Source organism: Hypanus sabinus, chromosome 7 (genome assembly GCF_030144855.1).
Source record: "Hypanus sabinus isolate sHypSab1 chromosome 7, sHypSab1.hap1, whole genome shotgun sequence".
Classification (NCBI taxonomy): Eukaryota; Metazoa; Chordata; class Chondrichthyes; order Myliobatiformes; family Dasyatidae; genus Hypanus; species Hypanus sabinus.
In genome coordinates this window covers 176,380,359-176,402,134 of record NC_082712.1, presented here as the reverse complement: position 1 = coordinate 176,402,134, position 21,776 = coordinate 176,380,359, and the positions used below count along the sequence as shown (strand labels likewise).

Sequence of the window (21,776 nt, the reverse complement as noted above, 5' to 3'; positions counted from 1 at the left end):
TGGAATTTAATTTTAGTTAAGGAAAAACTTCTCCCAGAGAGTTGTGGGGGTCTGGAATGCACTGCCTCGGAAGGCAGTGGAGGCCAATTCTCTGGATGCTTTCAAGAAGGAGCTAGATAGGTATCTTATGGATAGGGGAATCAAGGGATCTGGGGACAAGGCAGGAACCGAGTATTGATAGTAGATGATCAGCCATGATCTCAGAATGGCGGTGCAGGATCGAAGGGCCGAATGGTCTACTTCTGCACCTATTGTCTATTGAAATGTAAGAACACTGCACCGGTATGCTACCATGGTGCCATGTTCTTGGACTCTTAACTCTACCTCTTAGCTATTCTGTAAGATAGACCCTTCACCTCACAATTTACCTTGCGAGGTCAAGAAACCATCTTATAGAAAGCCAAGACCTTTTACTTACACATTATTGTCTGCCTGCACTGCACTTCTCTGTAACGGAAATACTTTATTTTACGTTCTGTTTGTGCTTTCCTTTGTTCAACATCAATGCACTGACATGATGATATGATCTGGGTGGGTGATATGCAAAACAAAGTCTTTGACTGTTCCTCAGTAAAATAATAAATTCACAAATTTTATCCTGTTATTGTCACTTTATGAATGGCGGCTTGGAGATACATCTCTATCAAAGGAGGTGTAAGCCGATCCCTCCCTCCGCTAGCCTGCAGGTCACCCTTGGGCCAGGTGTAGCACCTGCTTAGCCCCCGATCAGGGTCATGTGAAGCCATGGGAGCAGATGGTGGATTGTTATATGAACAGCCGGTGCATATCACAAGCCCTGGTTATGCGACCACAGACTCCAGGCAAACAATCTCCGAAGAGTATTGATAATAGCTGTAGTCATCCATCTTGTGAAGACACTGTCCAGAAGAAGGCAATAGGAAAAATTTGCCGAGAACAATCATGGTCAAGATCAGTCGCTCTATGCAGCACGGCACATAATGATGATGCTGATATTGTCCCTTTAGCATTCCTTAAGGTCATACACCATACCACAGAACCAGTCCCTTTGGCCCCTCTAGTCTGTGCTGAACCATTAATCTGCCCTTCCCATTGACCTGTACTCAGACTTTGACCTCCATTCACTTCCCATCCACCTACTTACACAAACTTCTCTTTAATTGTAATCCAACCCGCATCCACCGCTGGCAGCTCATTCCACTCTCTCACCATCCTGAGTGAAGAATTTTCCCCACAGGTTCCCCTTTCACCCTGAACCCATGACCTGTAGTTTTAGGTATTTTTTGCACAGTAGTAGATTACACTGGATTCTTTATCCGACTCTGCTGTTGTGTGACCGTCACTGTATTTACAGTATTCATTATCACCATGGACACTGCTCACTCCGTGACCTTCACACCAGTAAGGCATTTCGTCACACAATAGACAACAGAACAGGCTACACAAGATCAGGCCCTTTGGCCCACAATGTTGTGGTGAACTAATTACATTTCATTTTTTTATTTTGATATACATCACAATAACAGGCCTAGCTAGCCCAACTACACCCATGTGACCAATTAACCTGTTCATCTTTGGAAGAGATGTACACTAATAATTCCTAATCCCTTCTGCCTACACCTGGTCCATGTCCCTCTGTTCTTTACACATCATATATGTTTATCTAAGAGCCTCTGTTGTAAATGCCCCCGCCAGGCCTTCCCTCAGGCATTGCGTTGCAAGCATCCACCATAGAACATCGAGCAGTACAGCCCAGGAACAGGCTCTTCATCCCACAAAGTTGTGCCAAACCAAATAAATTAGTAATCAAGTGGCCAATTAAACTAATCCCACCTGCCTACACAATGACCACATCCCTCCATTTTCCTCACCTTCGTGTGCCTATCCAAGTATCCCTTAATAGTCTCTAATGGATCTGCCTCTCCTAGGCAGCAGTTTCCAGACACCCACCACTCTGTGTAAAAAAAATGTCTTTCACATCTCCTTTGAAATGACCCCTTCTCATCTAAAATCCATGCCCTCTGGTGTTAGATATTTCAACCCTGGGAGAAAGATATTGTCTGTATTTATGCCTCACATAAACCTCGATCAGATCTCCCCTCAGCCTCCCCCTCTCTAGAGAAAGACATCCAATTTGTTCGGATGTAGGCAGGCAAGAACAAATGAGCTACTTGCGGAGGCTAAGAAATGCAAGAGAACACTTAAGGAAGCAATCAGGAGGCTAAAAGAAGACATCAGGTTGCTCTAGTTGACAAGGTGAAAGAGAAAGCCAAGGGCTTCTACAGATACACTAAGGGAAAAATGATAGCGAGACAAAATTGATCCTTTGGAAGACCAGAATGGTAATCTATGTGTGGAGCCAAAAGAGATGGGAGCGATCTTAAATGGATTTTTTGAAACGATATTTACTCGGAAGCTGGACACAGAGTCTGTAGATGTGAGACAAAGCAGCAGTGAAGTCATGGACCCCATAGAGAATACAGAGAAGGTGTTTGATGTCTCGAGGCAAATTATGGTGGATAAATCCCTAGGGCCTGGACCCTGTGGGAAGCCAGTGGAGAAATTTCAGGGGCTCTAGTAGAGATATTTAATACACCCTTAGTTATGAGTGAGGTGCCAGACAATTGGAGGACAGCTAATGTTGTTCAGCTATTTAAGAAAGGTTCTAAAATTAAACCAGGAAATCATTGGCCAGTGAACCGGACATCAGTAGTGGGAAAACTGTTAGAAGGTGACTAGATATATCAATATTTAGATAAACAGGGACTGATTAAGGATAGTCAGCATGGCTTTGTGTGGTAAGTCATATCTAACCAAGCTTACAAAGATTTTCTAAAGACATTACCAGGAAAGTTGAAGAGGGTTGTCTACATGAACTTTAATAAAGGCAAGGCCTTTGACAAAGTCCTGAATGGGAGATTGGTCAAGAAGATTCAGTTCCTTGGCATTTGAGGTGAGGTAGTAAATTGGATTAGATATATACTTTGCGGAAGAAGCCAAAGAGGGTAGTAGATGGTTTCCTCTCTGAGGAGGCCTGTGAGGAGTGCCACAGGAATCAGTGCTGGGTCTGCTGTTGTTTGTCATCTATATAAATGATCTGGATGATAATGTGGTTAACTGGATCAGCAAATTTGTGGATGACACCTGTTACGTACTCGTGACACATGACAGTGGAGCCCTTGTCATGTGACTGGGGTTGAAGCTGTACTGGACTTGAGGTGATGGTCTTGTGATGGTGGTGACGTCATTTTCCCGCCAGTAGAGATCATGTGACAGGTTTTTTTTTTACTACAGGTTATAACCACCCTGTGAGGAGGGGCAGTTCGTGGCTGGATTTGCCAGGTTGACTTCATGCCACTGCGTGTTTTAAGAGATGACGCAGTTTAGCTGAAGGATGAAGTTTTTATTTAACGCTAAAGTTTAAAAGGTCATTGCCAGCAGGTTCTTTATGATTCTGTTAGTTCGAAATTAGAGGAGAGTGAAGATTCGAAGTTGGAAGTTAAAGATCAAGGAGAATCGCTTTCTACGGTGAAACGGGGGCGACCTTTGTTTGATCCTTATTTGGAAGGATTTCGTTGACTATCTTCGTGTTAATCCCTGGGTAACCAGAAAGGATTGAAGGTAGTGGAGAAGGAAAGGTCAGTGCCTTTAAGCCGTTCTGTTTCGTGAATTCTTCGTGGGAAGTTCGATGTCGGGGATCGAAGCAAGCGACGTGAAAGAGAACCTAAATCGTCCTGTAAAGTCTCTCCTTTTAAATGGACTGTGAGCATATCGAACTTTTGGCAATACCACTTTAAAGAACTGTTTTTGGAATATCACTTTACGAACTGTTTGGGCTGCCGCTCAGCAGCTGTTTCCGGTTACGGTAGTGTTTGTTTACTTTTGGGGGGTTTGTTTTCTGTGTTTAATAAATGTGTTGTTTGTTATAAGAAACCCTTGCCAAACTCGTATATTTATTGTTGCCTGAATACGTAACACACCAAGATTGAGGATGTAATGGACGACGAGGAAGACTTTCAAAGCTTATAGTGGGACCTGGACCAGCTGGAAAAATGGGCTGAAAAATGGCAGATGAAATTTAATGCAGACGATAGTGGAGTATAGGACTTTTGGAGGACCAACCAGGGTAGGTCTTACACGATGAGTAGTAGGGCACCGAGGAGTACCGTAGAACAGAGGGATCTGGGATAACAGATCCATACTTCTTTAAAAGTGACATCACAGGTAGATAGTGTTGTAAGGAAAGCTACTAGCACATTGTTCTTCATAAATGAAAGTACCGAGTACAGGAGTTGGGATAAAAATGATGAAATTGTATAAGTCGTTGGTGAGGCCTAATTTGGAGTATCATGTGCAGTTTTGTTTACCCACCTACAGGAAAGATGCAAATAAGATTGAAAAATGCAGAGAAAATTTACAAGGATGTTGCTGGGGCTTGAGGCTCTGAGTTGTAGGGAAAGATTAAATAGGTTAGGACTTTATTCCCTGGAGCGTAGGAGAATGAGGGGACAGTTGTTAGAGGTATACAAACTTATGAGGGGTCTACAAGCAAGTTTTTCCCCACTGTGCCTTGGCCCAAACATCGACTGTTTATTTTTTCCCCACCGATGCTGCCTGAGCTGCTGAGCTCCTCCAGCATTGTGTGTGTATTTTCCCATTGAGGGCGGGTGAGATTAGAACTAGAAGTCATAGGTTAAGGGTGAAAGGTGAAATGTTTCAGGGGATCCTGAGGGGGAACTTCTTCACTCAGAGGATAGAATGAGTTGCCAGCAGAAGAGGTGGATGTGGGTTTGATTTCAATATAGGAATTCATTTTCTTGCAGGCATTCACTGTAGAACGTGAAATACAATAGAATTTATGAAAAGCGGACAAAAACTGACAAACAACCAACATGGTGATACTGCTGTGTAGCGCTCTATGTTCTGTGTTACCACGTAATACCTTGAGGTTCATTTTCTTGTCGCCATTCTCAGTGATTACAAAGAAACTTAATAGAATCGATGAAAAACTGCACACAGCAAAGAGATAACGAGGCAACGTGCAAGGACAATGAACAGCTATGCATAAACAAAGACTGACAAGCAACATGTCAAGGTAGACCAAAGTACGTAACTTGGTCAACATGGAAAGCTGGGCCAATGGACTGTATTTGAGCTGTGCGCCTCCATGAAGCCACTTAGACTGAATGGCTTCTTTCTATGTGATACCTGCCACCAGGAAACATCAGGGACCCCACCATCCAGGCCATGCTCTCTTCTCGCTGCTGTCATTGGGAAGGTGGTGCAGGAGCCTCAGGACACACCACCTGGTTCAGGAACAGTCATAACCATCAGGGTCCTGAACCAGTGTGAATAAGGTGTATGTATAGTACTATACTTTGATAATAATTTGGTTTGAACTTACTTTGTCGGTGTGGTGAATTGTGTCCACAATCCCCTCAAATGGCTCCCTGACTTGGTGCATCAATGAACCTTTGAGATTTTATTCTTCTAACAAGGACAACAGCATTTCCAGGCTCCGAGTCTGTGTACATTACCCAGTGCTAAACCAGCCTTTTCGGTAGTGCTGAGCAAACTCACAAGATTGTGTAAAAATCAGCACATGAAGTGAAAATAAAAACTCACAGGCTCATATTGAAAATCCTCCGACCCACGGACTTGCCTATCCAATTGCTCAGTGATGTCTGCTCCTATATCTTCGGACCAAAAAAACCAACAGAAATGACCTTAGGCTCATTTTCTTTTTGCTTTGATAACTTAGCAGAAGGTTCAAAGTACATGTCACTGAGATTCATTTTCTTGCAGGTATTCACAATGGAACAATGAAATACAATAGAATTGATGAAAAACTACACACAAACAAAGCAACCAATGTACAGAAACTTTAAAAGATTTTAAAGATTAAAAAATCACCTTATTTGTCAAATGTACATTGAAACATACAATGAATTGCATTGTTGGTGTCAAATCAAATCAGTGAGGATTCTGCTGGGCAAGTGCTGCCAAGCTTCCGGTTCCAAAGTAACATGCCCACAATTCACTAACCCTAACCCGTACGTCTTGGCAACTGGAGCACTCTGAGGAAACCAATGCAGTCACAGGGAAACCGTACAAACTCCTTACAGCCTGTGGTGGGAATTGAACCCTGATCAGTAATTGCCGTCTGATTCTGTAAAGCGATGCACTAATCACTAGGCAACCGTGCTGGTGCTCTGACTGGAAAAAGACATGAAGATTGGTTGTGGTTTTGGTAGAGAACAAGACATTCTTTAGCCACAGAATGAGACTGGTAAGCTGGTAAAATGGGCATGAGAAATGGTAAATGGAAGTTACCTCTGTAAAATTACTATGGTAGTGTAGTGGTTAGTGTGATGCTATTACAGCTCAGAGTGTCAGAGTTTGGAGTTCAATCCCATTGTCATCTGTAAGGAGTTACTGTATGTCCTCCCTGTGGAATGCATGGGTTTTTTTTCCAGGTTCTGGTTTCCTCCCACAATCCAAAGACATACTGGGTAGGTTAATTGGTTGTTGCCTATTCCACATTGCATCTCTAACCCAGGGGTTCCCAACCTTTATTTATGCCATTAAGCAAAGGGCTGATGGATTCCAGGTTGGGAACCCCTGTGCTTGCTAAACAAACTAATAGTAGAATATGTACTACCAGTGTTCAGGTCCTCATGGTCTACCTAGAACAAAATCAATGGGACTACAGCATGAAAAAGACCCTTTGTTTATGCTAATTGTGTTGCCCAGTGAGCTGTTCTTACCTGCCCACATTAGCCCCAAGCCCTCTAAATCTCTCCTGTCCATGAACTGAGTGACTCCACATGGAAGCACAGTGCTTCACCGCACCAGCGACTGGGGTTCAATTCCTACCTTTGTCTGTACGTTCTCCCTATGACTGCATAGGTCTCCCCCGAGTGCTCTGGTTTCCTCCCACATTTCACGTATGGGTTGGTAGGTTAATTGGTCACATGGGTGTAATTGGGCATTGCAGGCTCATTGGGCTGGAAGGGCCTGTTACCGTGCCGTATCTCGAAATAAAACATCAGCAGATACTTACAGTCACACTTCATGGCCACTGTAATGTCGATGTTTACCTGTAGCTTGCTGAAATAAAACAAAACTAGTTTAGGAAATCAAATTAACAAGGGAAGATTAACTCAGTAAGTTCATCTCAAATGTCCTGCCCTAACATCTTCCTAGCTTTCTTGATTCTCTTAAGATCCACCAATTTCTGTCTCACATGTAATGAACTTCTGGGTGTGCCGCTCACTTCCTGAACGAAAGTCCCAGGGGATATCGTGCCCTCAGGGTTTGCACAGAAACTAGAGCAGGCCGCAAATTCTTCTACCTCAGCACGCTGTGGAAATTGAACCTCAGTGTGTCTCAGATGTGTAAAGTGAAGCCATTGAGCATCCAGCATGAAGAACAGTAATATAATAGAATGTAGAGTTGTGTGTTAGTGTTACAGAGAAACCACCTAACAGGTAGTCAGATACGATTAGGAGTGGAGACTCAGCAGCGAAGCAGTAAGCCCATCATCCTAACATTTCAGAGAGCCAATGACCTGGATTCAATTCCTGCCCCTGTTGGTAAGGAGCTTGTACCATATATTCTCCCCGAAACCATGTGGATTTTCTCTGGGTGCTCTGGTTTCCTCCCACATTCCAAGGACGTACTGGTTGGTCATTTAATTGGTCATGCATGTACATAATTGTGGGGCATGGGCCTGTTACTGTGTTGTATCTGTTTCAGGTTGGTGAGGTTTAGTAAGTTGTAAGCAAGCTATGTTGACACTGGAACATGGCGATACCTGTGGGCTGGCCCCAGAACATCCTCGGACTGTGTTGGTCGTTATCACGAACGACATATTTCACTGTACGTTCTGACATTTTTATGTACATGTGAGGAATAAAGCAAATCTAATCTCTAGAAGGGAAAAGGTAAGGTATGTTAAGAGATGAAGAGTTTATCTGTAATGGAAACGAGGTCTGTTCAGGAGTCTGATAATTGTGGGGCAGAGGCCTGGCTGCAGTCAAGGATCAAGATTCAACTTTATTCACCATATACACTCAATGGCCACTTTATTGGGTCTACATAATAAAGTGTTCAGTGAGTGTGTGGTTGTGGCCCTTTGCTGCTGTAGCCCGTCCATTTCAACGTGATGTGCATTCAGAAAGACTTTCTGCACACCACTGTTTTAAACACATGGTTATTTGAGTTACTGTTGTCTGTTTGAAGCAGTCTGGCCATTCTCCTCTGAAATCTCTCATTAACAAAGCATTTTTGCCCACAGAACTGCTGCACATTGAGTGTGTTTTTTTTTGTTGTTTCTCGCACCATTCTCTGTGAGCTGTAGAGACTGCTGTGCATATAAATCCCAGGATGTCAGCAGTTTCTGAGATGCTGAAACCACCAGGTCTGGCACCAACAATCATTCCGCAGTCAGTCACTCAGATCACAGTCCTTCCCCATTCTGATGTTCGGTCTGAACAACAACTGAACCTCTTGACCACGTCTGCATGCTTTTATGCATTGAGTTGCTGCCACACAATTGGCTGATCAGATATTTGCATTGATGAGCAGGTGTACCTAACAAATGACCATTTATGTGGATTAGGAATTTGCTGTGGTTTCTTGGTGTGTCATACAATAAAGACAACTTTCAACAATTATAAAGAATTATATAAAAATACAGTTAGATGTTAAGTCACAAACAAAAGAAAATCTGCAGATGCTGGAAATCTGAGCAACACACACAAAATGCTGGAAGAACTTAGTAGGACAGGCAGCATCTATGGAAAAGAGTTCAATCGACGTTTCCAGCCACAACCCTTCAGCAGAACCTGAGGAAAAAAAGATGAGGAGTAGATTTAAAAGATGGGAGGAAGGGAGAGAGAAACAAAGGTGACAGGTGAAACAGGGAGGGGAGGGATGAATTAAGGAGCTGGGAAGTTGAGAAAGAGATACAGGGCTAGAGAAGGGAGAGTCTGATAGGAGAGAACAGAAGGGGAGAGGAGCACCAGGGGGAGGTGATGGGAAGGCAAGGAGATAAGGTTGAGAGAGGGAAAAGGGTTTGGGGAATGGCAAAGGAGGTGGGGTTGGGGGCATTACCAGAAGTTTGAGGAATCATCAGGTTGGAGGCTACCCAGATGGAATACAAGGTGTTGTTCCTCCAACCTGAGTGTGGCCTCATCACGACAGTGGATGGGAATGGGGAATGGAATTAAAATGGATGGCCACTGGGAGATCCCACTGCTTCTAGCGGATGGAGCATGGTACTCTGCAAAACAGTCTCCCAATCTACAACTCATCTCACCGATATACAGGAGGTCACACCGGGAGCACCAGATGTGGAATATAATGTGCATAAATACGTAAATACCAGCATGCATTTATAATATAATCAGAATTATACCAAATGGTTTAAAGTGTTTACAGTTCAATGCAATGACTGAGGTAATGGATAGAAGGGGGTGGGGAGGTTAATTAAGAATGATTGATCAGATTTACTACCTGGGGGAAGAAACTTTTCAGTTGGCATGAAGTTTTTGTTTTAATAGCCCTAGAGCACTTTCCAGAAGCGAGTTTTTGCAGGATTTCCCCAGTCTGAGCTTTTGGGAAAGGCAATTTGCAGCATGGGTGGCGTCTGCCATGATCCTACTGCCACGTTTTTGTGGACACGTACAAATCTTCAGTGATGGTAGGCTGCAGCCTGTGACCCTTTCTGGTGTAGGCCTTGGGAAATCCCACGCTTGTACCACCCTGAAATAGCCCCTTCAGCCCATCAATAGAACAGAGAGGAGGAAGTCCTTTAGCCAGAGGGCAATGAATCTGTGGAAGCCAAGTTATTGAGAATATTTAAAGCGGAGGTTGATAGATCCCTGATTAGTAAGGGCATCGATGCTTATGGGTGCTGCTTTGTAGCATTGCGGTTAAATTGACGCTATCAACACTATTACAGCTTGGGGTGTCAGGGTCCAAAGTTCAATTTTGGCATCCGCGGTAAGGAAGTTTCCTTCCTGTGTACACGTGGTTTTCCTTCGGATGCTCTGGTTTCCTGCCACAGTCCAGACATGTCTAAATTGTTCTGTGATTAGGCTGGTATTAAACGTGTGGATTGTTGGAGGGGGCGGGCTCATTGGGCTGGAAGGGCTGTACCTCCAAATAAAACAGACAGGAGAACGGGGTTGAGAGGGATAGTAAAACAACCATGATGGAACAGTGGAGCAGACTTGATGGGCTGAATGCCTAATTCTGCTCCTGTGTCTTATGATTCCATGCCAGCCATTGGCCTTTGACTCTCAGGTCCCTTTCGTCAATTCTCCCTTCCACCCGCCCCCATTCCGTTCACCTCCAGTTCCCAAGGCCATCTACATCCAGACAATACTAATACCCACGGACATGAAGGCACCATGGTCTTCAGGCTAGAAGATAGCGACGATCACAAGTCTCTTATCGCAGTGACCTCAATTTTGTCATCGTTAAGATCCACATTCTAATCATGGCCTGTTCATTTAATCTGAACCTTTAAATCCATGATGTACTGTTACTGTCTCAGATCTCAGGTAGTCTAATTTTATTTATTTACTTATTTTTATTTAGAGATACAGTGGCGAACAGGCCCTTCTGGCCCAACATCCTGCCGATTTAACCCTAGCCTAATCACAGAACAATTTACAATGATCAACTAATCTACAAACTGATATGTCTTCGGACTGTGAGAGGACACTAGATCAACTGGAGGAAATCCACATATTCCACAAGGTCACGGGTTAAGAGTGAAAGGTGAGAAGTTAAGTGGAAGCTGAGGGGAAACTTTCACACAGAGGGTTATGAAAGTGTGGAACGAGCTGATAGTGCAAGTGGTAGATGCAAGCTTGATGTTAACGTTTAATTTTGGATAGGTACATGGATGGTAGGGGCAAGGGGGGCTGGATGGGCTGAAGAGCTGGTTTCTGTTTTGTGTTTTTCAATGACTCTTTAAATCTAACTGCTACACTACTGTGCTGATGCTCTCTGGGCTAATATATTCTGAACAAATTAAAATTGGTTTACAATTTACAGAATATTAGCTCCCAGTGTATTCAAAGGATATTAGTAGAAATTTAGATTTAGTAACTGTCTTATTGTTGACACATGTAGTGAGTTTGGTTTGCGTGCCCATCCAGGCAGATCACTGAGTACATATGTACATCAGGGTCATGCAAACAATAAACAAAACAATGCAGAATATAATCACTAACACATGAGATTCTGTAAAACCCAAGTAACATTCTCAAGTTCCTGGATGTTAACAGCTCTGAGGATCTATCCTGGGCCCAGCATATTGATGTAATTACAAAGAAGGCACAGCAGTGTCTATATTTCATTGGGAGTTTGAGGAGGTTTGGTATGTCACCAAAGACTTGCAAATTTCTACAGATGTACTGTGAAGAGCATTCTAACTGGCTGCATCACCGTCTGGTAGGGGTAGGGGGCAGGGATACTGCACAGGATGGAATTAAGTTGCAGAGAGTTGAAAGCTCAGTCAGCTCCTTCATGGGCACAAGGCTCATTCAGGACATCAAGTAGCGACGCCTCAAAAAGGTGGCATCCGTCACAAAGGACCCAGAGAATGTACTCTTCTCATTGCCACCATCAGGAAGCCTGAAGACACACACTCAGCGATTCAGGAGCAGCTTCTTCCCCTCCGCCATCAGGGAGGAGGTACAGGAGCCTGAAGGCACACACTCAGCGATTCAGGAGCAGCTTCTTCCCCTCAGCCATCAGGGAGGAGGTACAGGAGCCTGAAGACACACACTCAGCGATTCAGGAGCAGCTTCTTTCCCTCAGCCATCAGGTAGGAGGTACAGGAGCCTGAAGACACACACTCAGCGATTCAGGAGCAGCTTCTTCCCCTCAGCCATCAGGTAGGAGGTACAGGAGCCTGAAGACACACACTCAGCGATTCAGGAGCAGCTTCTTCCCCTCAGCCATCAGGTAGGAGGTACAGGAGCCTGAAGACACACACTCAGCGATTCAGGAGCAGCTTCTTCCCCTCAGCCATCAGGTAGGAGGTACAGGAGCCTGAAGACACACACTCAATGATTCAGGAGCAGCTTCTTCCCCTCAGCCATCAGGGAGGAGGTACAGGAGCCTGAAGACACACACTCAGCGATTCAGGAGCAGCTTCTTCCCCTCAGCCATCAGGGAGGAGGTACAGGAGCCTGAAGACACACACAACGATTCAGGAGCAGCTTCTTCCCCTCAGCCATCAGGGAGGAGGTACGGGAGCCTGAAGACACACACTCAGTGATTCAGGAGCAGCTTCTTCCCCTCAGCCAACCAATTTCTGAATGGAGATTGAACCCATGCACATATAACCATAACAATTACAGCAGGGAAACAGGCCATCTTGGCCCTTCTAGTCCGTGCTGAACACTTACTCTCACTTAGTCCCACTGACCCACACTCAGCTCATAACCCTCCATTCCTTTCCTGTCCATATACCTATCCAATTTTACTTCAAATGACAATACCAAACCTGCCTCTACCACTTCTACTGGATGCTCGTTCCACACGGCTACCACTCTAAGAAATTCCCCTTGTGTTGCCCCTAAACTTTTGCCCCCCAACTCTCAACTCATGTCCTCTTGTTTGAATCTCCCTACTCTCAATGGAAAAAGCCTATCCATGTCAACTCTATCTATCCCTGTCATAATTCTAAATACCTCTATCAAGTCTCCCTCAACCTTCTACGCTCCAACTAATTCACTACTTTTTTTTCTTTTTGTGCTACTTAATTTAAATTTAGACATATTTCTTATTGTAATTTATAGTGTTTTTATATATTGTAATGTACTGATTCCGCAAACAACAGATTTCACAACGTATGCCAGTCATATCAAACGTAATTCTGATTCTGATCTGCTGAGTTGCTCCAGCATTTGGTGTTGCAGACTGTATTGCTATGGCTACAGGGAAAATACAATGGACAGGCAACCCAGGAAATACTCACTGGGTCAGAACAATTGGAATTTTTATGCCAGTTATTGGAAGAGGATGATTCCCATTTTTATGGTGGACTGTAATTACCCAGCTTAACGCCCCTACCTGCACAGTGCAACAGATGCGGGGAAGATTCTGTGGGCAATGTGACATCATTCCTTCATCGCCGTTGATTCTAAATTCTGCTTTTTATGACCATTAGACATAGGAGTAGATTTGGCCATTTGGCTCATTGAGTCTGCTCCACCATTTCACCATGGCTGATTTAAGAACATAAGAAATAGGAGCAGGAGTAGGCCATCTGGCCCATCGAGCCTGCCCCACCATTCAATAAGATCATGGCTGATCTGTCCGTAAACTCAGCTCCATCTACCTGCCTTTCCCCCCCCCCCATATCCCTTAATTCCCCATCTATGTAAAAATCTATCTAACTACATCTTAAGTATACTTAGTAAAGAAGCCTCAGCTGCTTACCTGGGCAGAGAATTCCACAAATTCACCACTCTCTGGGAAAAATTCACCACCTCATCTGTCCCACACCTTTTCCCCTGAATCTTGAGGCGATGTCCCCTAGTCTCACCTACCAATGGAAACAACTTCCCTACTTCTATCTTATCTATCCTTTCCCACTCAGTTTAGTGTCATCAGCAAATTTTGCTACACTACACTCAGTCCCCTCTTCCAAATCATCAATGTAAATGGTGACCAGCTGTAGGTCCAGCACCAACCCCTGCAGCACCCCACTCACCACCGACTGCCAACCGGAGAAACACCCATTCATACCAACTCTCTGCTTTCTATTGGTTAACCAATCCATCATCAATACCAATACACTTCCTCCGACTCCATGCATCCATATCTTATTTATGTTTCTTGAGCGGCATCTTATTGAATGCCTTCTGGAAATCCAAGTATACAACATCCACTGCACTGGTTATGAAATTTAATTTCCCTATCGACCCCATTCTCCTGCCTTCTTTCCATAATCTTTGATACCCTGACTAATCAAAAACTTACCAACCTCCACTTTAAATATATCCAGTGACTTGGCCTCCACAACCATCTGTGGAAATGGTTTCTTCATATTCACTACCCTCTGGTTGAGAAACTACTCCTGTTCTAAATAGACATCGCTCTATTCTGAGACCGAGTCCTCTGGTCCTAGACTCTCCCACCATAGGAAACACCCTCTCCCCATCCACTCTATCTGTGTCCTCTGGTCCTAGACTCCCCCACCATAGGAAACATCCTCTCCACATCCACTCTAGACAGGCCTTTCAGGATCAGATTTATCACATTACATCAAAACATACAGTGAAATGCATCAAACTAAAGATGTTCTGAAGGTAGCCTGCAAGCATCATCAGACACACACGCACACCTCCAACAGCAGGACAGGCCTCTTCAGACTCACAGACACTGGAACTATGACTTCCTCACTGAACTTACAGCCAGACGCCACTGAAGTGTGGTGGTTAGCATGATGTTATTACGGCTTGAGGCATCAGAGTTCAAAGTTCAGTTTTGGCACCATATGTAAAAGAGTTTGTACATTCTTCCCGAGTACATGAGGACTGCTTGTTGCAAGGATGTGGCTGGGGACAAACCCAGGTGCAGGATACAGGCACTGAGGCAGAGTTGTTAGGCATTAGCACCACTGTGAACAGAGCTGGTATCTCAGAGAGTCTTTATACAGAGACAAGGTTCACGTGGAGAATCCAAGAGACGATGCAGAACTTAGAACTGACAGTCCTAAACAACCATGAGATGAGGTTACTCATACAAGAGTTGACCAACGAGCTGGCAGTTCCTTGATGTGATTCCAGGGTTTTTATCCTGCAGTTACTGATGGGAAGCAGGTGTGTGTAATTTTCTGAACTGGGAATGATTGGAAATCAGGCAAGGGGGTTAGGGCTCAATTAAAGAGGTAATGGGGAATTGCCAGATGGGACCATGACACGCCTTCCATTTTCCTCCCACAGTCCAAAGACGTAGCAGTTAGTAGAGTAATTGGTCATTGTAAATTGTCCTGTGATTAGGCTAGGTTTAAATAGGTGGGTTGCTGGGCATTGCAATTTGGTAGGCCAGAATGGCCTGTGTCACTAAATAAACAAATAATTTTTGCAGACTCTCAGATCCAGGTCTCCAGCCAATGGGCTCCAGTTTCCAGACTTCTGAGCAACCTTCGGGCTTCAATGTTCAGTATTGACTGCAGGGCTCGTCAGTTCTTGTTTCCTCCAAAAACCCCATAGTCTTCCTTTGTCACTGGGAATGCCGTAGTTCAAGAGAACAGCTCACTGCCACTTTCATAAGTGAGCTGGGGAGGAGCAAGCAATGCTGCCCTTGGCCGTGGCCCCCAAATCCCGTGACGGAGCGTCAGCACTTTCCGTTGCCCTGGGAAAGCAGCCATCACAGAGCCCCTCCCAGCGCAGACATTCTCTTGCCTCCCCTCCTCACTGGGAGAGAACTGTACCACTGGGCTCAAGTGCAGCTTCTTTGAACGGACCTCTTGTATGACGACGATGAATTGAGTTCTAGGGAAAGGTTCAATGGGTTAGGACTTTACTCCCTGGAGTGCAGGAGAATGAGAGGAGACTTGGAGGTATTCAAAATTATGAGGTATAGATAGGGTAAATACAAGCAGGCTTTTTCCATTGAGGTTGGGTGGGACTACAATGAGAGGTCATGGGTTAAGGGTGAAAGGTGAAATATTTAAGCAGAACTTCTTCACTCAGAGGGTGATGTGAGTGTGGAATGGGCTGCCAGTTGAAATGGTGGATATGGGTTTGATTTCTGCATTTGGATAAGTATGTGGATGGGAGGGGTATGGATAAATAAGGTCCAGGTGGAGGTCGATGGGAGAAAACAGCATAACAGTTCGGCATGGACTAGATGGGCCAAAGGGCTTGTTTGCCATAATGCTCTATGATGAACTCTTGATCTCCAAATCTACCTTGTCATCGTCCTTGCACCTTATTATCCGCCTGCACTGCACTCTCCGTGACTCCATGGGTTCCTCCCGGTGCTCCGGTTTTCCTGAGGGTAGGGTTAGTAAGCTGGGCGTGCTATGTCTGCCTGCCACTGCCTGTAAAGGTCTGAACATTCTCCCCATGACCGCAAGGGTTTCCTCCAGATGACCGCCCCAGGTTTCCTTTATTCCCTGGAGCGTAGGAGAATGAGGGGTGATTTGATAGAGGTGTATAAAATTATGATGGGTATAGATAGAGTGAATGCAAGCAGGCTTTTTCCACTGAAGCTAGGGGAGAAAAAAACCAGAGGACATGGGTCAAGGGTGAAGGTGGAAAAGTTTAAAGGGAACATTAGGGGAGGCTTCTTCACACAGAGTGTGGTGGGAGTGTGGAATGAGCTGCCAGATGAAGTAGTAAATGTGCGTTCACTTTTAACATTTAAGGAAAAACTTGGACAGGTACATGGATGAGAGGTGTATGGAGGGATATGGTCTAGGTGCAGGTCAGTGGGACTAAGCAGAAAAATGGTTCGGCACAGCCAAAAGGCCTGTTTCTGTGCTGTAATGTTCTATGGTTCTATGCTCTGGTTTCCTCCCACAGTGCAAAGATTTACCAGCTGGTAGGTTAATTGGTCATTGCAAATTGTCCTGTAATTAGGCTAGGGTTAATCGAGGGATTGCTGAATGGTGGGGCTCAAAGTGCCAAAAAGGCCTGTTCCCTGTGTATCTCAATAAATAGAGAGGTGGATAAATAATTTTTAAAATGTTAGCATCGGGAGTATGGTGATATTTATAGGCTGCTCAGTACAATCCTCACTGATTTGATTTGACACAAATCATGTTTCAATGTACGTGTGACAAAAAGTTAATCTTAATCTTATTTTATCATAAGTGCCTGTGTCATTCCTAACTCTAAAAACTAATGTAAGGAAACATCTGTAAATTGTACCTGGACATATTTGTGTCCACTTGGTAGCTGTAGTTAATCCAGGTGTTGCAGTAGTAACAGTACTCTCCCACAGTTAGTGCAGATATCAGGGCGAGTGTGAGCAGAGAAACTGCAAAGAAAGAAATGAAGGTAAATTAGTGAACCTTCTGTACAATCCAACCATCTTCATTTGTCAGATGGAGTTCCTCAGACAGAATATAGAATTGATCTTTTGATAGAACAATAGTCAATAGGTGCAGAAGTAGACCATTCGGCCCTTCAAGCCTGCACCGCCATTTTGAGATCATGGCTGATCAACTACTATCAATACCCGGTTCCTGCCTTGTCCCTATATCCCTTGACTCCCCTATCCATAAGATACCTATCTAGCTCCTTCTTGAAAGCATCCAGAGAATTGGCCTCCACTGCCTTCTGAGGCAGTGCATTCCAGACCCCCACAACTCTCTGGGAGAAGAAGTTTTTCCTTAACTCTGTCCTAAATGACCTACCCTTTATTCTCAAACCATGCCCTCTGGTACTGGACTCTCCCAGCATCTGGAACATATTTCCTGCCTCTAACTTGTCCAATCCCTTAATAATCTTATATGTTTCAATCAGATCCCCTCTCAATTTCCTTAATTCCAGCGTGTACAAGACCAGTCTCTCTAACCTCTCTGCGTAAGACAGTCCAGACATCCCAGGAATTAACCTCGTGAATGTACGCTGCACTTCCTCGACAGCCAGGATGTCCTTTCTTAACCCTGGAGACCAAAACTGTACACAATACTCCAGGTGTGGTCTCACCAGGGCCCTGTACAAATGCAAGAGGATTTCCTTGCTCTTGTACTCAATTCCCTTTGTAATAAAGACCAACATCCAACATTCCATTAGCCTTCTTCACTGCCTGCTGCACTTGCTCATTCACCTTCAGTGACTGATGAACAAGGACTCCTAGATCTCTGCATTTCTCCCTTACCTAACTCTACACCATTCAGATAATAATCTGCCTTCCTGTTCTTACTCCCAAAGTGGATAACCTCACACTTATTCACATTAAATGTCATCTGCCAAGTATCTGCCCACTCACCCAGCCTATCCAAGTCACCCTGAATTCTCCTAACATCCTCATCACATGTCACACTGCCACCCAGCTTAGTAACATCAGCAAATTTGCTGATGTTATTTTCAATGCCTTCATCCAAATCATTGACATAAATTGTAAACAGCTGTGGTCCCAATACTGAGCCCTGTGGCACCTCACTAGTCACCACCTGCCATTCCGAGAAACACCCATTCCCCGCTACCCTTGGCTTTCTATCTGCCAACCAGTTTTCTATCCATGTCAATGTCTTCCTCCTAATGCCCTGAGCTTTGATTTTACCCACCAATCTCCTATGTGGGACCTTATCAAATGCCTTCTGAAAATCGAGGTACACTGCATCCACTGGATCTCCTGTCTAACTTCCTGGTTACATCCTCGAAAAACTCCAACAGATTAGTCAAGCATGATTTACCCTTGGTAAATCCATGCTGGCTCAGCCCGATCCTATCACTGCTATCTAGATATGCCACTATTTCATCCTTAATAATGGACTCTAGCATCTTCCTCACCACCGAGGTCAGGCTGACAGGTCGATAGTTCTGTTTTCTCCCTCCCTCCTTTCTTAAAAAGTGGGATAACATTAGCTATTCTCCAATCCTCAGGAGCTGATCCTGAATCTAAGGAACATTGGAACATGATTACCAATGCATCTGCAATTTCCAGGGCCACCTCCTTTAGTACCCTAGGATGCAGACCATCTGGACCTGGGGATTTGTCAGCCTTCAGTCTCATCAGTCTACTCATCACCATTTCCTTCCTAATGTCAATCTGTTTCATTTCCTCTGTTACCCTATGTCCTTGGCCCTTCCATACATCTGGGAGATTGCTTGTGTCTTCCTTAGTGAAAACAGATCTAAAGTACTCATTAAATTCTTCTGCCATTTCTGTTTCCCATAACAATTTCACCCAATTCATTCTTCAAGGGCCCAACATTGTTCTTGACTATCTTTTCTCTTCACATACCTAAAAAAGCTTTTGCTATCTTCCTTTATATTTCTGGCTAGCTTGCGTTTGTACCTCATTTTTTCTCCCCGTATTGTCTTTTTTAGTTAAGTTCTGTTGTTCCTTAAAAACTTCCCAATCATCTGTCCTCCCACTCACCTTAGCTCTGTCATACTTCCTTTTTTTAAATGCTATGCAATCTTTGACTTCCTTTGTCAACCACTGTGGCCCCTTTTCCCCCTTTGAATCCTTCCTTCTCTGGGGAATGAACTGATTTTGCACCTTGTGCATTATTCCCAAGAATACCTGCCATTGTCTTTTCTGCTAGGCTATCCGTCCAGTCAACTTTGGCCAGCTCCTCCCTCATGGCTCCATAGTTTCCCCTGTTTAACTCCCTATCCTGTGGTCCAGTACCAACCTGATTCTCCCAGTTCACCTGCATGTTGAAATCCCCCATAACTACTGCGACATTACCTTTGCCAAATGCCAATGTTAACTCCCTATTCAACTTGCACCCAATATCCATGTTACTGTTTGGTGGCCTGTAGACAACACCCATTTGGGTCCTTTTGCCCTTACTGTTCCTCAGCTCTATCCACACAGACTCTACTTCTCCTGACCCTATGTCCCCCCCTTGCAAAGGACTGAATCTCATTCCTCACCAACAGGGCCACCCCACCCCCTCTGCCCACATTTCTGTCCCTACGATAGCACGTATACCCTTGTACATTCATTTCCCAGGTCTGATCTCCCTGCAGCCATGTCTCCACTATCCCAACATCATAATTACCCATTTGCACCTGGGCTTCAAGCTCATCCACCTTATTTCTGACACTTGTTGCATTCAGATATAAAATTTTTAGCCCATTTCTCCTCTGTTTGAATCGCTGCCTATTGTGCTTAACCCAGCTCCCCGAATTCCCATCGGGCTATACGTCCCTAGAATTTTGTTGTCCTTCCTAAATTTACTTATTCTTTCAACACATTTAACTCCATGTTCAGTCAGACCATCCCTCTGTACATGTGTCCTCCTTATCACTTGTTCCGCCTCACCTTTCTCTACTACACACTTACTATTCCAGAACCGTGTAGTCCCCACCTGTCCCTTATTCTTCCTCTCGCTATCCTCTCACATTCTGGATCCCCGCCCCCTGCAAATTTAGTTTAACCCCCCCCCCAAGAAGCACTAGCAAACCTCCCTGCAAGAATGTTAGTACTGCTCCGGTTCAGGTGTAAACTGTCCCTTCGGAACAGATCCCACCTTCCCTGGAACAAAGCCCAATTATCTACAAATCTGAAGCACTCCCTCCTGCACCATCCTCACAGCCACGAACACAGAAGAGTTCTACACAAGAGCAAGCCCTTCACAAAAGCTCACCAAAGTTTCTACTTTCTGAGGAGGTACCAGCCTCCCACCATCAAGGACGTATATATACCGAAAGGTGCTGGAAAAGGGTCTCACCCATCCTGCTTGTGGACCGTTTGCCCCACTCCCACCAGGGAGGAGACTACATTGCATCCACACCAGGACCACCAGTCAAAAACAGTTACCCTCTCCAAAAGGAGAGTCTGATCAACACCTCCACACCCCCAACCATCACTGCTCCATCATTTCCTGTCAGTCACCTTAGTACAGACACTCCTGTACCTAATGTCACTTTATGGATGTACAATTGATCTAGGAATATAGGCTATCTTATGTATTTATATTTATTGTATTTTTTTATTATTGTGTTCTTTATCTTTTTTGTTTAATTTATGCCGCATCAGATCCAGAGTAACAATTGCTTCATTCTTATTTACACTTGTGTACTGTAAAAACTTTAAACAATCTTGAATGTTGAATCTCAAATCTTCAGCCCACATCATCTGCATTGACCATGATGTCAAATTAAATTAGATTAGCTTTATTTATCACATGTACATCGGAACATCGGGCCTGCACAGTGAAATGTGTCATTTGTGTAAAATCAAATCAATGAGGGTGTGCTCCCTTTTATAAGTTCTGTACTCCCTACGTTTCCAAATTTTGTGCCTTTAGATATTTTGGAGAGTATTCTGTCCATATTATTAATAATAATAAAAAGATTTAGAAAGAAAGAGGGTGTGCTGGAGTAAGTGTTGCCATGATTCTGGTACCAATAGAACATGGCCTCCACTCATTAACCCTCACCCTTTTTGCAAAGTGGGAGGAAACTGGAGTACCCAGAGGAAACCTGCTTGGTCACAGGGAGAACATATGAACTACAGGCAGTGGTGGAATTGCATCCCAATCTAATAGGTGGTGCTGTAAGGGGATGCATTAAATGTTACATTACTGTACAGTAATTTGAATGTGCAGGGATGCAAGAGGCTGCACAGAGCGGTGGACCCTGCCCAATGATCACGGGCATGTCATCCCCACTATTGGGAGCATCTAGAGGAGGGGCTGCCTCAAGGAGACAGCTTCCATCATCAGAGATCCCCTCCATCTGGGCCAGGCCACCACCAGACAGGAGGTACAGATGCCTGAAGTTCCACACCAGCAGGTCCAAGAACAGCTACTTCCCTTCACCCCTTTGGATCTTGAACTGATTGGCACAACCCTAATCCCCACCTCAGAATAGCATCACCAAGAGCAGCTTGATCACTTTGCACAACGATGGTGGTCTGGTTCTAATTGTGTTCTTTCTTGTATCATTTGGTATAATCTATGTTTATTTTCTGTTTTCCGTGAGAGTCTTGGTTATCTGATGCTCTGTGCCCGAGATGCTGCTGCAAGTACATTTTTCATTGCACCTGTGCATGTACATACAGTCTGTGCAGAAGTTTTAGTCACGTACATATAGCTGGGATGCCCAAGACCTTTGCCCAGGACTGTATTT

General features: G+C 44.4%; 1 protein-coding gene across 3 annotated transcripts in view; it reads right to left on the bottom strand.

Moving 5' to 3' along the window:
• Window positions 1-21,776, bottom strand: part of LOC132397421 (endoplasmic reticulum-Golgi intermediate compartment protein 2-like) — a 49,329-nt gene that overhangs the window by 25,627 nt on the left and 1,926 nt on the right. For all 3 annotated transcript variants that reach the window (XM_059976185.1, XM_059976184.1, XM_059976186.1), the window contains exons 2-4: window positions 16,890-16,998; window positions 7,043-7,089; window positions 5,605-5,675 (exon numbers count right to left, since the gene is read on the bottom strand). In XM_059976185.1, coding sequence (XP_059832168.1) covers window positions 5,605-5,675; window positions 7,043-7,089; window positions 16,890-16,998 — 227 coding nt within the window. The remainder of the gene's footprint in view (window positions 1-5,604; window positions 5,676-7,042; window positions 7,090-16,889; window positions 16,999-21,776) is intronic.